The sequence below is a fragment of the Bos mutus genome, chromosome 10 (assembly GCF_027580195.1).
Source record: "Bos mutus isolate GX-2022 chromosome 10, NWIPB_WYAK_1.1, whole genome shotgun sequence".
In the NCBI taxonomy this organism is placed as follows: Eukaryota; Metazoa; Chordata; class Mammalia; order Artiodactyla; family Bovidae; genus Bos; species Bos mutus.
In genome coordinates this window covers 30,932,860-30,949,537 of record NC_091626.1, presented here as the reverse complement: position 1 = coordinate 30,949,537, position 16,678 = coordinate 30,932,860, and the positions used below count along the sequence as shown (strand labels likewise).

The following is a 16,678-nucleotide window of genomic DNA, read 5'->3' as shown; positions in this document are numbered from 1 at the left end:
CCACATTCCTAACTCTTCAACTCTGTGCTGACCACAGAGACAGCTATAAAACCCCCACAGCAAAAGGGAGCACAGCGTGCCACCTGACAGCTCTGTTCTGCAAGAGCCTGACAGCACACCTGCTTACCTCTTCACTTCTTCCCGGGATTCTCAAGGAATGAAAGGCTGTTATTACCTTGAGGTCCTTCCTCCTGGCTCTTTCTTTCAAGGAGACATGACATGTGATGAAAGAATAAGAGGAATATGAGAGTGGAATCGTGATTTTTTTTTCAAGTGATTTTTTTTTTTCAATCATTGGGGAAAGAGGTTGGGGTTTGGCTCTTTATTAAATTTGATGAAATTGCAGTTTGTCTTTGTTTCTGCTGCTTTTCTCTTCTCCGTTTCCATGTTTCTTACCAATGAGAAAAGCTGTTCTAGGATTCTCTGGGATCCTTTGGGTTAGAAGAAGGTTCTAAGTTAGAAGAAGGTATTCCTGAAAAACAAAAAACTCCCCCAAACCTCTAGTCATGGAGTTATAGGACCTGCACAATGTGAATCATCAAAAAAAAAAAGCTGTTGTCAGCATCCCCTTTATGAACATAGTGTCTATGGACTGTCTGGAACCTCTTGGCAAAGTAACATATATGTATATGAAGGTTAAATGACTAATTTTGTTTCAGAAACATTAAGAACGACTTCAGGAATCCTGTTTAGTGCCATGAAGCAAACAAATATGTTTGGTCTTTTTTCTTTTGACACTGTCCTGCCTACCTTATCCTGAACTGCATAATTCACTAAGCTATTGCATATTTTCCATTAGCTGTTCTTTTAGTCCTCGATCCAGAGTTAAGCCTGTCAGAATATCATTGAGGTCAGTGAACCATGAGCCTGATTGCTTTTGCAAGGCATTTCTGTTGCTAGTAAAAGCAGCAAGCACCTCATAAGAATGCTGCATAGTCGTTCACATAGTGATATGCTAATTCTTAAGAATGTTGCTAACACAGCAGTGTGTTTCATATGATTGAATTTGGAACTTTTCACTCAACTGGTTCAAGCATTCAAACTGGAAGTAATAACAGTCTTTTGAGTTGTTGCTTATGTAGAGCAGTGACGGAATTCATATGACAGATGACAGTTGTTCATTCAAGTTCAGGAAGAGATCTCTATCAGCCGCAGTGGTTGAAAAACAAAAGGAAAGTGGCCCAGATGTTCATTTTTTAATAGTGTATCTTTCCTTCATATTTTAAATGAGAACAGAGCTCATCCATTAAATAAGGATATAAATATTAATGTCATGTTAAAATCCCAAAGAACAGAGCTTGCATATTTATGTGATTTTTTTTTTTAAATGGCCACCTATAAATTAAAGAAAATCAAACAAACACCCCCCACCCACCATGCCTCTGGAGGTATCAACACAGGTGGTTGACTTTTGGTCTTTTTACTCATACCTTCTCTAACAAGTCTCGGAAAGTTGAGTAAGAATTTCATCAGTCATATTTGCCCACATTGTGGCAAAGAAAATGTAAATCCCCAAAGTCCAGATAGTCTTTGTGGATATAATTTAAGCATATAAATTCCCTGCTGTGACGTGAGCAGGGAGTTTACCAGTTTAGACAACTTACTGCTATTCTGAGCTTTCAGTATAGCACAGAATTTCGGTCAAGATAGTGATGATAGAGTATCAGAATTTTCACATAGATCAGAATTGCTGTTCACTCTGTGTTCAGTTGTTATTGCCTGTGGTAAACAGTATGAACAAGATTTACTTTGGGTGTATATCTTATATGTCCTTATCTGCTGTATTTGGGAGCATATCTTTGGCTCACTGAAATGGGGCACTTTGATGTATTTTTCAGAGGATATGATATTTTGGCAAATAATCTCTTCCTGGACCTAACAATAGCCAGGTTCTTGAGAATTGTTCAGCAGAATTGGTCCCAGGATAAGAGCTAACATTTTTTGAGAATTACTGTGAATCAGGCATTGTATTCAGCTTTCTCCATGCAGTATCTCATCCACAGAATAACTTGAGTTATTGACGAGTAAGATACTATTATTAACCCTATTTTACATATCAGAAAATTGCTGTTATCAATGCCATTTTCCAGATGAAGAAAAAGGGGTGAAGTTAAATATAACCTATCCAAGATCACACAACAGTTAGCTGATAGAGAATTTGAACTCCAATTTTTATGACTCCAGAGCCTATACTCTTAATCACGGTGAACACAGTCATGGTACGTTATGAATAGGCATTTGCTTTGCTATATTTTGTTTGATGTTGCTCCCTACTCTAGCCTCCAGTGGAGCCATGAGTCCCAGCAGTTGACAGAGTCTTTGGTATGGCTGTTGAATGGGATGGCACCTAGCTGCTAGACCCATTCAAGACCACACTTAGGAGGAGAATTAAAACCTTATTCTATCTCATTGTACTTATTTGGAGGCAGCCAGAACCTATGTGGGTATTGAGGGAAATCTCTTTAAGAAGCTTGAGTCCAAAAAGTAGACAGGTTTTCTGATTCAGAATCACCAAAAAGTTACTAATAACTCCCTTCTCCCCACAAGTGAATTAAAGTTATAGATAGTGATGTCTTTTGAAGATTTTTCTCAACTGACAACCCTATTCCAGACGTCTTTGCTTTGACCAGTCTGAGCTCCATGAATTCTATTTTTAGGAGAGTGCCCCTTCCTGAGTTCTGCTTCTCTCACAAGACAGTAATTACAGAAGAAGTCTTATGGACTGGGGCCGAAAATCTTTACATCCTTGAAACATTTTTCATTACAGCAAAGCTCATTAATTTATTACTTCAGTTTAGTCACTCAGTCATGTCCAACTCTTTGCGACCCCATGGACTGCAGCATGCCGGGCTTCCCTGTCCATCACAAACTCTCAGAGCTTACTCAGACTCATGTCCATCGAGTCAATGATGCCATCCAACCATCTCATCCTCTGTCGTCCCCTTCTCCTCCCGCCTTCAATTACTCCCAGTATCAAGGTCTTTTCCAATGAGTCAGTTCTTCTCATCAGGTGGCCGAAGTATTGGAGTTTCAGCTTCAGTATCAGTCCTTCCAATGAATTTTCAGGACTAATTTCCTTTAGGATTGACTGGTTTGATCTCCTCGCAGTCCAAGGGACTCTCAAGTGTCTTCTCCAACACCACAGTTCAAAAGCATCAGTTCTTCGGCACTGAGCTTTCTTTATAGTCCAGCTCAAATCCGTACATGACTACTGGAAAAACCATAGCTTTGACTAGACGGACCTTTGTTGGCAAAGTAATGTCTCTACTTTTTAATATGCTGTCTAGCTATGGTGGATATTAAGCTTCTAAAGCCCTTTCTTTTGAAGACTAATAACTCTAATTGACTATCTGCAGGGCTAGTGTCTCCGATTTATGCTACATAAAATAGTAGCAGAGTAATGCTTTTAAATGGAGCTGTTATGAATTGACTAGCAGGGAGGAGGGCTCTTCTAGAAGTACTTGCTTGTAGTTGAGAAGATCATCCCTTACAAAGAGCTACCTATGCTCCTGCCAGAGAACAGGCTTGTTGTGTACTAACAAGCTTTTTGAGTCTTAATCTGCCCTTGGCAAAGAGAATGACCTGATAAAATAGGGTTATCAACCAGAGAGGTCATCTGAAATCTGAGATAATAATGACTGTATCAATTCAGGTTGAACTGGGCAGTCAGTGGTGTAACACCCAGGCTAGTTTGCACTGGTTCTTTACAGATGAGTAGTGCTAACTTAACGTATAATTTGTATATCTAAAATATTCTCTTGCTAGAAGACTGATGCAGCACTTTTTTTTTTTTTTTTAAACCAACGCTGGTGTCTTAATCTGGGCTTCTGTCATGGCTCACTGGTAAAGAATCTGCCTGCAGTGCAGGAGATGAGAGTTCAGTCCCTGGGTCAGGAAGATCCCTTGGAGAGGGAAATAGCAACCCACTCTGGTATTCTTGCCTGGGAAACCCCATGAACAATGGAGCCTGACAGGCTACAGTCTGTGGGGTCACAGAGTCAGACACAATTTAGCAGCTAAACAACAGTCTTAGTAGAATGGCAGAGCACTCTTCATTGGTAAACAGGAATGTACTTAAATGCTTTTTTCTTAAAATGCATGTTCCAGAAAGCAGAATATAGTATAGTAGAGTAAGCACTAGAGTCTGATTACCTTTGAGAAATTCTCTTGACCACTCTTAATCTGTTTCCTCTGGAAAATGAGGGGGTTTAAATAAATGTGTTTTTCCCAAAATTCTGAAACCTACCACAGATTACTAGAAGTGACTTTAGGTGGCATATAAGATAATGTCAGGCAGTTTTCTGAAAAGAAAAAAAAATTAAACATTGACTCACATAGCTGAGTTATTCCTCATTCAGTCTTTTAATAGAATCTGGGGACTTCCGTGGTGATCCAGTGAGAATCTGCCTTGCAATGTAGAATTACGCAGGTCGATCCCTGGTCAGGGAACTAGGATCCCTTACGCTACAGAGTAGCTAACCCCACGCACCACAGCTACTGAGCCCACATCCCAGAGCCTGCGTGCCACAGCTAGAGAGCTCACATGCCAACTACTGAAGCCTGCGGCCTCTGTAGCCCACCTGCCACAACTAGAGAGTCCAGGCACTGCAACAAAAGATCTTGCATGATCCAACAAAGATCCTGTGTGCCACATGCAGCCAAATAAATTTAAAAAAAAAAAAAAAAATCTGGCTTGAACTTAGAGCCCTTTATAAGCAAGAGAATTTGTATAAAATTTAATAACATAGTTTTGTTTGTAGCAAAGTTATAGTTTCAGTTACCATATACAAAGTAAATCAATTTAACTTTTTAAAAAGTGGATTTTTTAACATTAAATAGTACAGATGGTACATATGGATATGGCAGAAATTACAGAGATGGTACATAAATGACTAAAGTTTAGAAAACTGAATAAGATTATCTCTAGGATCTGTTCCAGGTTTAAATTCTTTTGAATGTGTATTCCAATAGAATAAAAATGTTTTATGGCAAACCAAGTAAAAGAAAAGAACTTCCAACTTAGCATGTACTATGTAATTTTCTTTCATTTTGAAATATGTCATTGTTGAGGAGGCTAAAATTTTATTCTATGACAGTTTTTTTCATTTATGAATGCCCGTTTCTTAATATTTTACTGGATAACTGAGTATTGATATGTTTTGGATAGCATGTTTGTTGGTGATGATGGTGTTGTGTGTTCCTTTGTTTATTCGTTTCACCAAAAGCAGTCTGGTTCTGAGTGAGGTTTTTGAACTGGAAATCTTGAAAGTCAGTAACCATGTCATCACTCTATAGGCTGTACTCTGACTAGCACAGTGTTTGGCATGGTGTTCAGTTCAGTTCAGTCGCTCAGTCATGTCCGACTCTTTGCGACCCCATGAATCTCAGCACACCAGGCCTCCCTGTCCATCACCAACTCCTGGAGTTCACCCAGACTCATGTCCATCGAGTCAGTGATACCATCCAGCCATCTCATCCTCTGTCGTCTCCTTCTCCTCCTGCCCCCAATCCCTCCCAGCATCAGAGTCTTTTCCAATGAGTCAACTCTTCACATGAGGTGGCCAAAGTACTGGAGTTTCAGCTTTAGCATCATTCCTTCCAAAGAAACCCCAGGGCTGATCTCCTTCAGAATGGACTGGTTGGATCTCCTTGCAGTCCAAGGGACTCTCAAGAGTCTTCTCCAACACCACAGTTCAAAAGCATCAATTCTTCGGCGCTCAGCCTTCTTCACAGTCCAACTCTCACATCCATACATGACCACTGGAAAAACCATAGCCTTGACTAGATGGACCTTTGTTGGCAAAGTAATGTCTCTGCTTTTGAATATGCTATCTAGGTTGGTCATAACTTTCCTTCCAAGGAGTGAGCGTCTTTTAATTTCATGGCTGCAGTCACCATCTGCAGTGATTTTGGAGCCCATAAAAATAAAGTCTGACACTGTTTCCCCTGTTTCCCCATCTATTTCCCATGAAGTGATGGGACCGGATGCCATGATCTTCATTTTCTGTATGTTGAGCTTTAAGCCAACTTTTTCACTCTCCCCTTTCACTTTCATCAAGCGGCTTGGTGTAGTATTCAGTAAATATTTGAACAAGTGAATGAATAAATAAGTCAATACAAATATACTGAGTTCTTTGTCTTGAAGGTGCAAGCATAGTTTTCATTTCTGAAATGAAATAGTCAATAGAGCTAGGTATACGGAAATTAAGGCCTTGGGACAATTATTTATAGAAGGTAATACTTTCTCTTGAGTGAAGTTTGGAGCTAATTACATGGGAAATTTAGCATAACCTTTTCAGGAAGAAATTACAAAAAGAAAGTAGCTGTACTAATTTTGCTTTTGTTTATGGTCATATAGGAGAAGCTAGGGTTTTCCTTCTTTTTTTCTCTTTGTTTTTTATAAGAAAAGGCTAGCTTTTTACCTTAGTTTTTTTTTTTGTTTCTCATACATATACTACTTATCATCTCCACACTGGGGAAAGCACCCTAATTTTCCTTGCCTTAGGGAGATATTAGAGCTTAATTTAAAATACAGCTCACTGTTTCCCTAAACACTCTTAATTACAGTTTCTCATCTGATAAAGGTGCCCAGCTCTTTCTTAACTGGCATACAAGGTGAACTCCAATACTGGTGGTAAATTTGTTTATTCTAATTTATTCACTTAACATATATTATGTGTCAAGGGTTTTGTTCTAAGACTCCTGAAATGAGTTTTACATATCAGTGAAAATATTAACCAGATGTTTCTAATCCTTAGTTTTACAACTGACTTTCTAATAACCATACAGTTGGTTTGAGTGACATACCCAGATCATGTAATTTATTTTAAAACACTTTTTCCATGTATAGAAAAACAAAATTTAAGGACTGTGTTTCATTTTGGTGAATATATTTCAAACATATTCTAGGTGTGCTCACTACAAATACATTCTTTCTTTAATGGCCCAGTGATTAACTGTGATTCTAATTTATTATGCCCAATGACAACATCTTAACTGGAGTTATTTTGTATGTTTAGGTTAATATATTTTGTTACTTAAGATTTAAGTCAGTATATTTTATATTTGTGAAATCTTTCTGCCTAGTATGTTTGTGTTTTCTAGTTATTATTAATACTATGTGGTCTTTAAAATGTGACATAAACTCTGAGGATGCTGATTATAACATCTTGGTTTGTTCTCAATGTATTATAAAGTTGATAGAACAGCAGTAACATTAATGGTACACAGAAGTTGAATTTCAAAACTAATCATAATTTACAGCAATTATCTATCTCTTTTCTAACTTGAAATTAAAATTATTCAGGTATACAATAAACACAGATTCTATTATGGTCATCATTGAAAATATAATAGGTCTAATTTTGGCCAGGCAAAAAAAAGATTTTGGAACTATCTTATTTTGTTTCTTTAAAAGAGATACTTGTCTTAAAATTGTAATCTTTAGATATCTCCAGAGTCATTGTGCTCTGTCATAAAAGTATGCAAGAGCCATTTGCTATCATGACATGCTGGAAGTTTTGAGAACTCTTTGTCTAATTCAAAACAAACAATCATAGATTCCACATGTAAGCGCTATCCTTTGATATTTGTCCTTCTCCATACAGCAGAAAGTAGCACAACATTGTAAGTCAGTGGTACTGCAATACAAATTTTAAAAAGAAAAACAGTTATGAAAAACAGGACTTTGCCTAGGGGAACGTGTCCACTGACAATATGGTTATTCTCTGATTAGCTGCTTGAAGTGCTGGAAACCATCTTTATCTGGGTTATGAGGTATTGATAAGGCAGCCCATTATGGTAGTAAAGAAAAGGCCACACACTTGAGAGGCAGATCAACGTCAATGTGAAATTCGGCTCTGTCACTTTTACTCTGGTACCGAAGGCAAGTTACTTAATTAACTTCCTCTATAAAATGAAAATTGTAATACTTTAGAGTTTCTGCACCAATAAAAGCACCCAGAGTGAGTTCTTGTCAAATGGTAGTTGTACACACAATACAATGTGATGATATGCTTTGGTATTCCCTCAGGTGAAATAAAGGACAAAAATGTACAGGTAGTCGAGCTCCCCATTGTGGACAGTCTTCATCCTCGTCCTCCATATCTACCCCTGGCTGTACCAGAAGACCTTGCAGATCGGCTTGTACGAGTCCATGGTGATCCTGCAGTGTGGTGGGTGTCCCAGTTTGTCAAATACTTGATCCGCCCGCAGCCTTGGCTAGAAAAGGAAATAGAAGAGGCCACCAAGAAGCTAGGCTTCAAACATCCGGTTATTGGGTAAGAATATGATTTGTTTCTCCCAAAGTGATATGTAGTAACAGGGGTACATAACTTTAGAGTACAGTATGAATGTTACAAGGTTTAGTATAATTTTCATAGCCACACCCCAAAAAGAGGTTCCAGTGTTCACCTTAGGTCACAGGGAGATCATTCTTCCTTTGTTCACTTAGAACAGCTGAGTCGTCATCATTTAGTCACTTAATAATCTGTTCATTTATTCATTCAGCAAATATATTAAAACATATTTCTGAATTAGCTGTCTCTCCTGGGGAAACAAGCAAAATTTTATTTTATTGGGAATATTTTAGATACTATACATGCTTCCTATCTTACTCTAAGAGGGCCATGAGATGGGGCCCTCACATTTATAGCTTTTCTTTTTACGCCTTATTCTTAGGTTTCTTTCATTGCCACTGGTGATTATTTTGCATTTTTGATGTTCTGTTTTCTTTTTTGTTTTGGAACCCATTTTGAGAACAAAGATTTCATTTGTAACGTAAGATAATGTTGAAATTGTTATTTAAAGTTGTCTCTTAGCCCACTTAGTAATTACTGTTTATATATGTATTCAGTCTCATGCTTATGTTAAAGGAAATGTATCAGGAAATCTTGGAAGCAAAAAAAGTCCAAAAGAACACCTTTGCTCACAAGCATGTGCTCTGTCCTATACCCACACATAAAAAGTTATGAATGAGTTTTTCTGTGTCCTGATGCCAGATTTCACACCACAGGAAATGTTCTTTGCCTAAAGGAAAGAATATGAGTTAAGTGACCTTGGTAATACTCCTGCCTGTTCCCTAATTCTGGGTCAAGTTACTTAATAATAGCATTATTGAGCTTTGATTTTTTTTCCATTTGTAAAATAGGAAAGGTAATACCTCCCCTAAAAATGATGATGTGATAATATAAGAATGAAAAAAGGATTTTGGTTCTGTAAGGAGAAAATACACTGTAAAATGTTATTACCTTTCAGAGACTGATGCTTAAGTAATTCCTGAAAATAGATTTGTAGGCTAGACTGTGGCATTCTGCAGCTTCTATTGTTTGTAATAAAGTCAGCTATTGATTAATATTAATACATGTGTTGATTCATTCACTTATCTGCAGAACATTTATTGAATACCTGCTACTGTGGGGGACCAAGATTAATTTTTTTTAAATGACTCCTTTCAACTCATTACAGTCCATGGGAAAAGAGACTTAACAACTAACATTATACTGGGAGAATGTGATTAATGCCCTGAGGAAAAGCATAAAAGTCTTATAAGAAGTCAGGGAAGGGGAAATGTACTTTCTGGACCAAGAAAGCCTTCAGAACCACAGTGTTAGAACAGAATTTTCAAGGTGGAGAAGGATGCAGGATAGTAGTTACATTACCAGAATAACTTCAACTGCATTATCTCAGTGATCCTGTAACACAGTCCAGTGAAATAGGCAGAGATGACCATTTTACAGAAAATCTCTTCCCACAGTTCCAGAGTTTATAAAGGCAAAACCAGGACTTAAAGCTTCTTAACTTTGTTTGGATAACCTGTAGTTTTACATAGCAGAAAGATAACTTTATTAAGTTTTCATGGAGCATCCCCCACATTGAGAACTGACCAAATACAGGAACTTGAAGTTCTGCAGACAACTAAGTTATTTGCACACTGAGGTAGTGTGTTGTCTGAAAGAGGGGTGCACTAGAATTCAAGAATCTAGGAGTCCAGACTAGTTTCTACAACTTAGCAAGTTGTGTGACTTTGGACAACTTACTTGGTTATCCTCGGCCTTCGTTAATTGTCACTCTTTGTGTATTAAAAAAAAAAAAAAGCACTGGGTTAGATAATAGGTATCTATTAACACAATAATAGACTTTTGTGTCTACCCATCATTCATTCATTCATTCATTTGTTGTGTTTGGTGGAACTGGGAATAAATAAAATCGGATTCCTTGCCCTCGAGGAGCTGTGATAATGAAAATCAGGCACACAAGTAACTTTTACTTTACAAGACTGGGCTGAAATGCAGTGAAAGAAACCAACATTCCTTTTTGCCTTATGTTGTCATTGTGTTTCCTGAAATGTCTTCAGAGGCATCAGTTTCTTTAACTGTTAGATGAAAGAGATACATTCTATATCCTTCACAGATCTAACATTCTAATTCTTTCATGAAATTCCATTTAAGGTCCTCTGAAATTATTGGTCCAGGCCTAGTTTTAGGAATACTTGGAGAACTGAGAGAATTGCTTAGTAGTACTCTGCTCCTCTTCCTTTGATTGTTCCTTTTTGTTATAGATCTCCTTTCCCATTTTTCCACTTGTGCCTTCATCTTCATATGTATATAAGTTACTGACCCCTATTCTGCTGCTGCTGCTGCTAAGTCGCTTCAGTCGTGTCCGACTCTGTGCGACCCCATAGACGGCAGCCCACCAGGCTCCGCCGTCCCTGGGATTCTCCAGGCAAGAACACTGGAGTGGGTTGCCATTGCCTTCTCCAATGCATGAAAGTGAAAAGTGAAAGGGAAGTCGCTCAGTCGTGTCCGACTCTTAGCGACCCCATGGACTGCAGCCCACCAGGCTCCTCCGTCTTGGAATTTTCCAGGCAAGAGTCCTGGAGTGGGATGCCATTGCCTTCTCTGGACCCCTGTTCTAAATGGTACTAAAACAAATGCATGGTAAAAATCAGAATTTCAAGTAGTGTTTCTTCTTATGAAACTTCTCATTGAAATTCAGTGGAATTGTTCTTTCTGTCCCATTTCATCTCCGGAGCACAATGAGCAATTCCAAATTTCCTGAGAGAACCAGTGACTAAGAAGATTGTGAAAAGGAAAAGATGTGATACAATAGGTGCTCATATGCTAGTATTCACATCTGGACTATCATCTGAAATGCAAAGGAAAGAATAGCCGTGAAGATGACAGAGTAACTCCAATGAAACTGAATCCTCACTCCAGATTCATAATAAATGGCAGCCTCATAGGCTGCCGTCTATGGGGTCGCACAGAGTCGGACACAACTGAAGCGACTTAGCAGCAGCAGCAGCAGGCTTGACTTAATGTGAAAGTGTTAGTCGCTCAGTCATGTCTGACTCTTTGTAACCTTATGGACTATAGCCCGCCAGGCTCCTCTGTCCATGGAATTCTCCAGGCAAGAATATTGGAGTGGGATGCCATTCTCTTCTCCAGGGGATCTTCCAACCCAGGGATCGAACCTGGATCTCCTGCATTGCAGGCAGATCCTTTACCATCTGAGCCACCAGGGAAGCCCAGGCTTGACTTAAGACTTGCTCATATATTATGACCTAAAAGGAGACAAATCCACCTTGTTCTTTTCTTTTTATGAGCAGTGGTTTAGTAACTTGGGAAGAGAGGGGTTGTAGAAAGGGCAAATGTAAGGAGTGTTTTAACTTATGAAAACCAACTATGATTACTGTTATTCTTAATTTCATTAAAATACTGTTGAAAGTTGAGGCCTTATTCAGTGCAAGATAGTGTAACTCTTGTGTCCCCGGTTCTACAATTTCACAGTTTTTGAGCTTTTCTTAAATAGGACAGATGAGATTAGTCTCTGCTTGTATTTGGTAGGGTAAAACAGCAGAGAAAGGAAATTCATTATACCTACAACAAAAAAAGGAATGGTTCCATGAACTTAAAATAGTAAGAACTCTTAAAAAATTTGCCTTGCCTTGATTGTGCTATAGAGACTATCCTTGCAGGTCTGTGTTTAACTTAGCTTTAAACTCTACAAGCTGCTGTTACAGTGATAATACAGGATAAAATGAAGAAAAAGAAAACTTGGCATCAAAACATTACAAATGATATATTTAATGTTCTATAATAATAACTGTGAGTCTTGACATCCTTTATTGTCAAAAATATTTAAAATTACTTCTAGTTTTTTGGTTGGTATTTGCTGCCTTATATACAGTCTAACTCTAGAATCTCCCATTTACTTCTGATTGGCCAATTACTTTCTCTTTAAAGCATTTTTCAAAGACTTATTTTCTAATCCCCCTTGTATTAATATGCAAATATATTTCGAATACATGTGTTTGAATTTTTTAATATTGGTTTTATTTTTTCTAATGTTGAAAATGAAAGAAAAATTTGTTTAAATGTACATAAATGGGGAAACCAGAATTGAAAAAGACACACGTACCCATGTTCACTGCAGCACTATTTACAAGGTCTAGGACATGGGAGCAACCTCGATGTCCATCCACAGAATAAGTTGTGGTATATATACACAGTGGAATATTACTCAGCTATAAAAGCAACACATTTGAGTCAGTTCTCATGAGGTGGATGAACCTAGAGCCTACTATATGAGTAAAATAAGTCAGATAAATACTGTATATTAACACATATATATGGAAGAAAGACGGTACTGATGATCCTACGTGCAGGGCAGCAAAGGAGACACAGACATGAAGAACAGACTTTTGGACTCAGTGGGAGGAGAGGGTGGGATGAGTTGAAAGAATAGCATTGAAACATATTCATTACCAGGTGTAAAACATAGCCTTTGCAAGTTTGATGTATGATGCACCCAAAGCTGGTGCTCTTTGACAACCTGGAGGGACAGGGTGGGAAGGGATGTGAGAGAAGGGCCAATTTATGTTGATGTATGGCAAAAACCATCACAATATTGTAAAGCAGTTATCCTCCAATTAAAATAAATAAATTTTTTTTAAAAAAAGAAATGGAAATGTCCATAATGCCACCATGAATAGAGGTATAAAGCTGAATACCCTAAAAGTACTCTGTGGATCAGAGCATTTTCAGCGGAATCTGACTTTATCTCTCTGTCCCTGCAGAGTCCACGTCAGACGCACAGACAAAGTGGGAACAGAAGCAGCCTTCCATCCCATTGAGGAATACATGGTGCATGTTGAAGAACATTTTCAGCTTCTTGCTCGCAGAATGCAAGTGGATAAAAAAAGAGTTTATTTGGCCACAGATGACCCTTCTTTATTAAAGGAGGCAAAAACAAAGTAAGTTAGATAAACTAATGATTCTACAGCGGACCATCTCTTTTCAGTCAAAATGAATCCTTAATTTCCCACGACTGGTGATTCTTGTTACATTGAATGTTATTACTGATTATTGGGGGTTTTAAATTCAAACAACTGTGTGCTCGTGCAACTGTTGTTATGGTCAAAGCGGTCAAAGCATATTTGTGGTGCCAGCAAGGTGTAGACTTCATTCTGCAACCCCTTCTCTTGACTTCTAGGCAGCAGGCATCTCATCATATACTCTCACGACCTTTGTGTGCTTGGAAGGCAGAGGGCAAGCTTTCTGGTGTTTCTTGTAAGGACGCTCATTCCATCATGAGGGCTCCACACTAAGGATTTCCCAAAGGCCCCATTTCCAAATATTATCACACTGGGAGTTAGGGCTTACACATATGAATTCTGAGGGTACACAAACATTCAGTCCATAACACTAATCAGTTCACAAGACTGTTAAATATGAAACACAATGTACTTGTCCTTTTGCTCTTACAGTCTTCACTAAGAACCGAAGGCAGCTGAAACCATGTGTAAGATACAAGTTTTCACCTTGTAAAAACTTCTGGAATTTGGAGATTATATTTTTTTAAAAGACAGAGAATCAAAAGAGGAGTTTGATCGGTGAAAGAATAAGGACTGCTAGCTTGTACTGAGCAACACCATTGTTACTGAGCCCACCCCCTATATTTCAGGCACTGTGCTAGGTGCTGGGGGGTCCATGATACATGAGACACTCTCGGCTCTCAAGGAATTCCTCGTAGGGGAATGGACAGCGTGAGTAGTGCTTTTGTTGTTGGTCAGTCACTGAGTCGTGTCCAACTCTTTGTGACCCTGTGGACTGCAGCACGCCAGGCTTCCCCATCCTTCACTGTCTCCCAGAGTTTGCTCAGATTCATGCCCATTGAGTTGGTGATACCATCCAGCTGTCTCATCCTCTGTCATCCCCTTCTCCTCCTACCCTCAATGTTTCCTAGCATGAAGGTCTTTTCCAATGAGTTGGCTCTTAGCATCAGGTGGCCAAAGTATCAGCTTCAGCATCAGTCCTTCCAATGAATAATCAAGGTTGATTTCCTTTAAGATTGACTGGTTTGGTTTCCTTGCAATTCAGTAATACCATCTAGTCCAGAAATCATCCCTGAACCCTTGACTAAGTGTTCCTCCCCTAAGTGCATTTATCTTAATACTTAGCACTTGCTTATTTCTGGTTCCCTCACATTATAAGCACTTTGAAACTATACCTAGTTCTAGTAAGTGTTCAGTAGGTACTGAGTTATGTTCATTTCAGTCCACTCAGTTTGAAAACATTTTATTAGCAGTCAGTCATTTGACCTATTTGACTTTTAATTAATTTCTCAATCCTTTTTATGTCACAAAGAAAAACAAATGTTGGGAAGAAAAACAAATCTGGAATGAATACTATAATGCAAGTATTTATCCAAATCACTGGATAATCCTTTAAACCCTATTTCTACCTTGTAAGAATGCAAATTACCTGATATAAACTGCTTTTTCTTTAAGGCTCCCTCTATGGATTATACACACAGACACACACTCTCTCTCTCTCTCACACATATACACACATACAAACCAAAAGGCCAAGAAATTCATCAGCCAAATAGAAGCCAAGTTATGTATTATACTTATAATTCTTATATAAGAGTTAGGGATTAAATGAAGATTTGGACACAAAACAAGAAAAAAGTTCCACAGATACTGTTCCAGTTTGATATGCAGATCTGTTAGAAACAAAGAGAAATAGTTCATCGTAGTCCTTCATTTTAAAATACCTGACTGAATTTGTACCTTAGTGGAAAAAAACATTAAAATATTACTTTATTTACTCTTTTACTTGTTCTTGAATACATCATAAGTTTTCCCCTTGATTAACAAAGTAGTTCATGCTCATTAGAAAATATGGAGTTGATGAGTATACAAATAAGGAAAAAATTTTATTCATAATCTCATTACTCAGTGGTAACAACTATTTAAATATCAACATATTTCCTTCAGATATTTATATAGTTATACATTTTAATGGTTGATCATATTCTATATGATTTGAACTCTTCTTTTTCTTAATATAGCAATAGATCCCTTTTCACAGGTTGCTAAAAAAAAAAGCCATTGTCAGTCTTTTTTTTTTTTTCAGTGATTAAATATCCAGTGAATGGAAATACCATTGCTTACTTGACCATTCTCCTACTATTTGACAGGTTGTTTCCAGTGCAGTGAGGTGTGCCTAAAATTATCCATATTATTTCCTTAATCTGGAGTATTTAGATAAAAGAATATGAACATGTTACAGCTGTAATCCATAGCACAGCATGATATTCTTACACCAAGCAATCCTTATAGTACAGTTGGCAGTAGTATCTACTTGGACTGTGGGAATAGAAAAACTTGATTTTTTTTTTTTTGGTCAGTAGCTAGTAGTAACTCCTCTCCCCGTGGTAGTTCAGGCAGCATTTTCCTCCATATTCCTGTTATAAATGTAGCAATTGCATTTTATGCATATTTGCTCCTCTTTGGAAATCCTTTGGCTTTTCTGTGTCTCACCTTCATTATTTTACTTAAGTGGTTTTTTTCCACTTTGAATTAACTCTGCTTTTGACCTCTCATGACTGGTTTTGATCCTAAACAAATCATAAAACTGCTGTTATTGTTTCAGGAAACCAAAAACATGAATTAATTTCTCAACAAGGTATATAGTATCCAAGGTGATTATAAGACTTTTCTGCTTCAAGAGGGTGAAGAGATGGAGAATTAAACTTAAGTGATGCATAGGATTCATACAGAGAAGAAACCTTTTCTCTGAGTAACTTACTCTTTGTAAAAGGGGTCAAGATTAGTTTGTGTCTGTGACTCCAGTAGTTAATGCTTTGTTGCTTAGTATTACACCTCAGGTTTCTCTTTCATTCACGAGATTTTAGCACCAGCATCCCAGTGACCATGACAGCTATTGCTAACATGGAGATCTCCTCAGGTAATTCAGTATTAAGAGTGTTTAAATTAAGAGTGTTAAATCTTTGGCAGTCAAAGAAATAAGAACTGTCAAAATTGTCTGTCCAATATTGTATTCTGAGATAATGGAGATTGAGCGTAGGAGTGGAACAGGAGAAAAAAACAAGCCATTAAAAATCTCTCAGATTAAATATTTACATATTTATTTTGCTCTTTATGAAAAATGCTAGATGAGCTCTTCCTAAAATTAAGTTTATTTAAATGAATAGAAGCCAGAGAAATCTGTTAAAATGGTTTTCTAAAGCATTTGGTTGCCATATCCAATGAAGAATCATCCATAGTGGTAAATGTCTTCACCATTTTAATCTAACTACATACAATTTGCTAGACACAGTTACAGGGCATTCAGTTCAGTTCAGTTCAGTCGCTCAGTCATGTCTGACT

At 37.7% G+C, this 16,678-nt stretch overlaps 1 protein-coding gene across 17 annotated transcripts in view; it reads left to right on the top strand.

Annotated features, from left to right (window-relative positions):
* FUT8 (fucosyltransferase 8) overlaps positions 1–16,678 on the top strand; it is a 337,919-nt gene that overhangs the window by 302,733 nt on the left and 18,508 nt on the right. For all 17 annotated transcript variants that reach the window (XM_005890017.2, XM_070377695.1, XM_070377698.1 and 14 more), the window contains 2 exons: positions 8,033–8,279; positions 13,079–13,255. In XM_005890017.2, the coding sequence (XP_005890079.1) occupies positions 8,033–8,279; positions 13,079–13,255 (424 nt within the window). The remainder of the gene's footprint in view (positions 1–8,032; positions 8,280–13,078; positions 13,256–16,678) is intronic.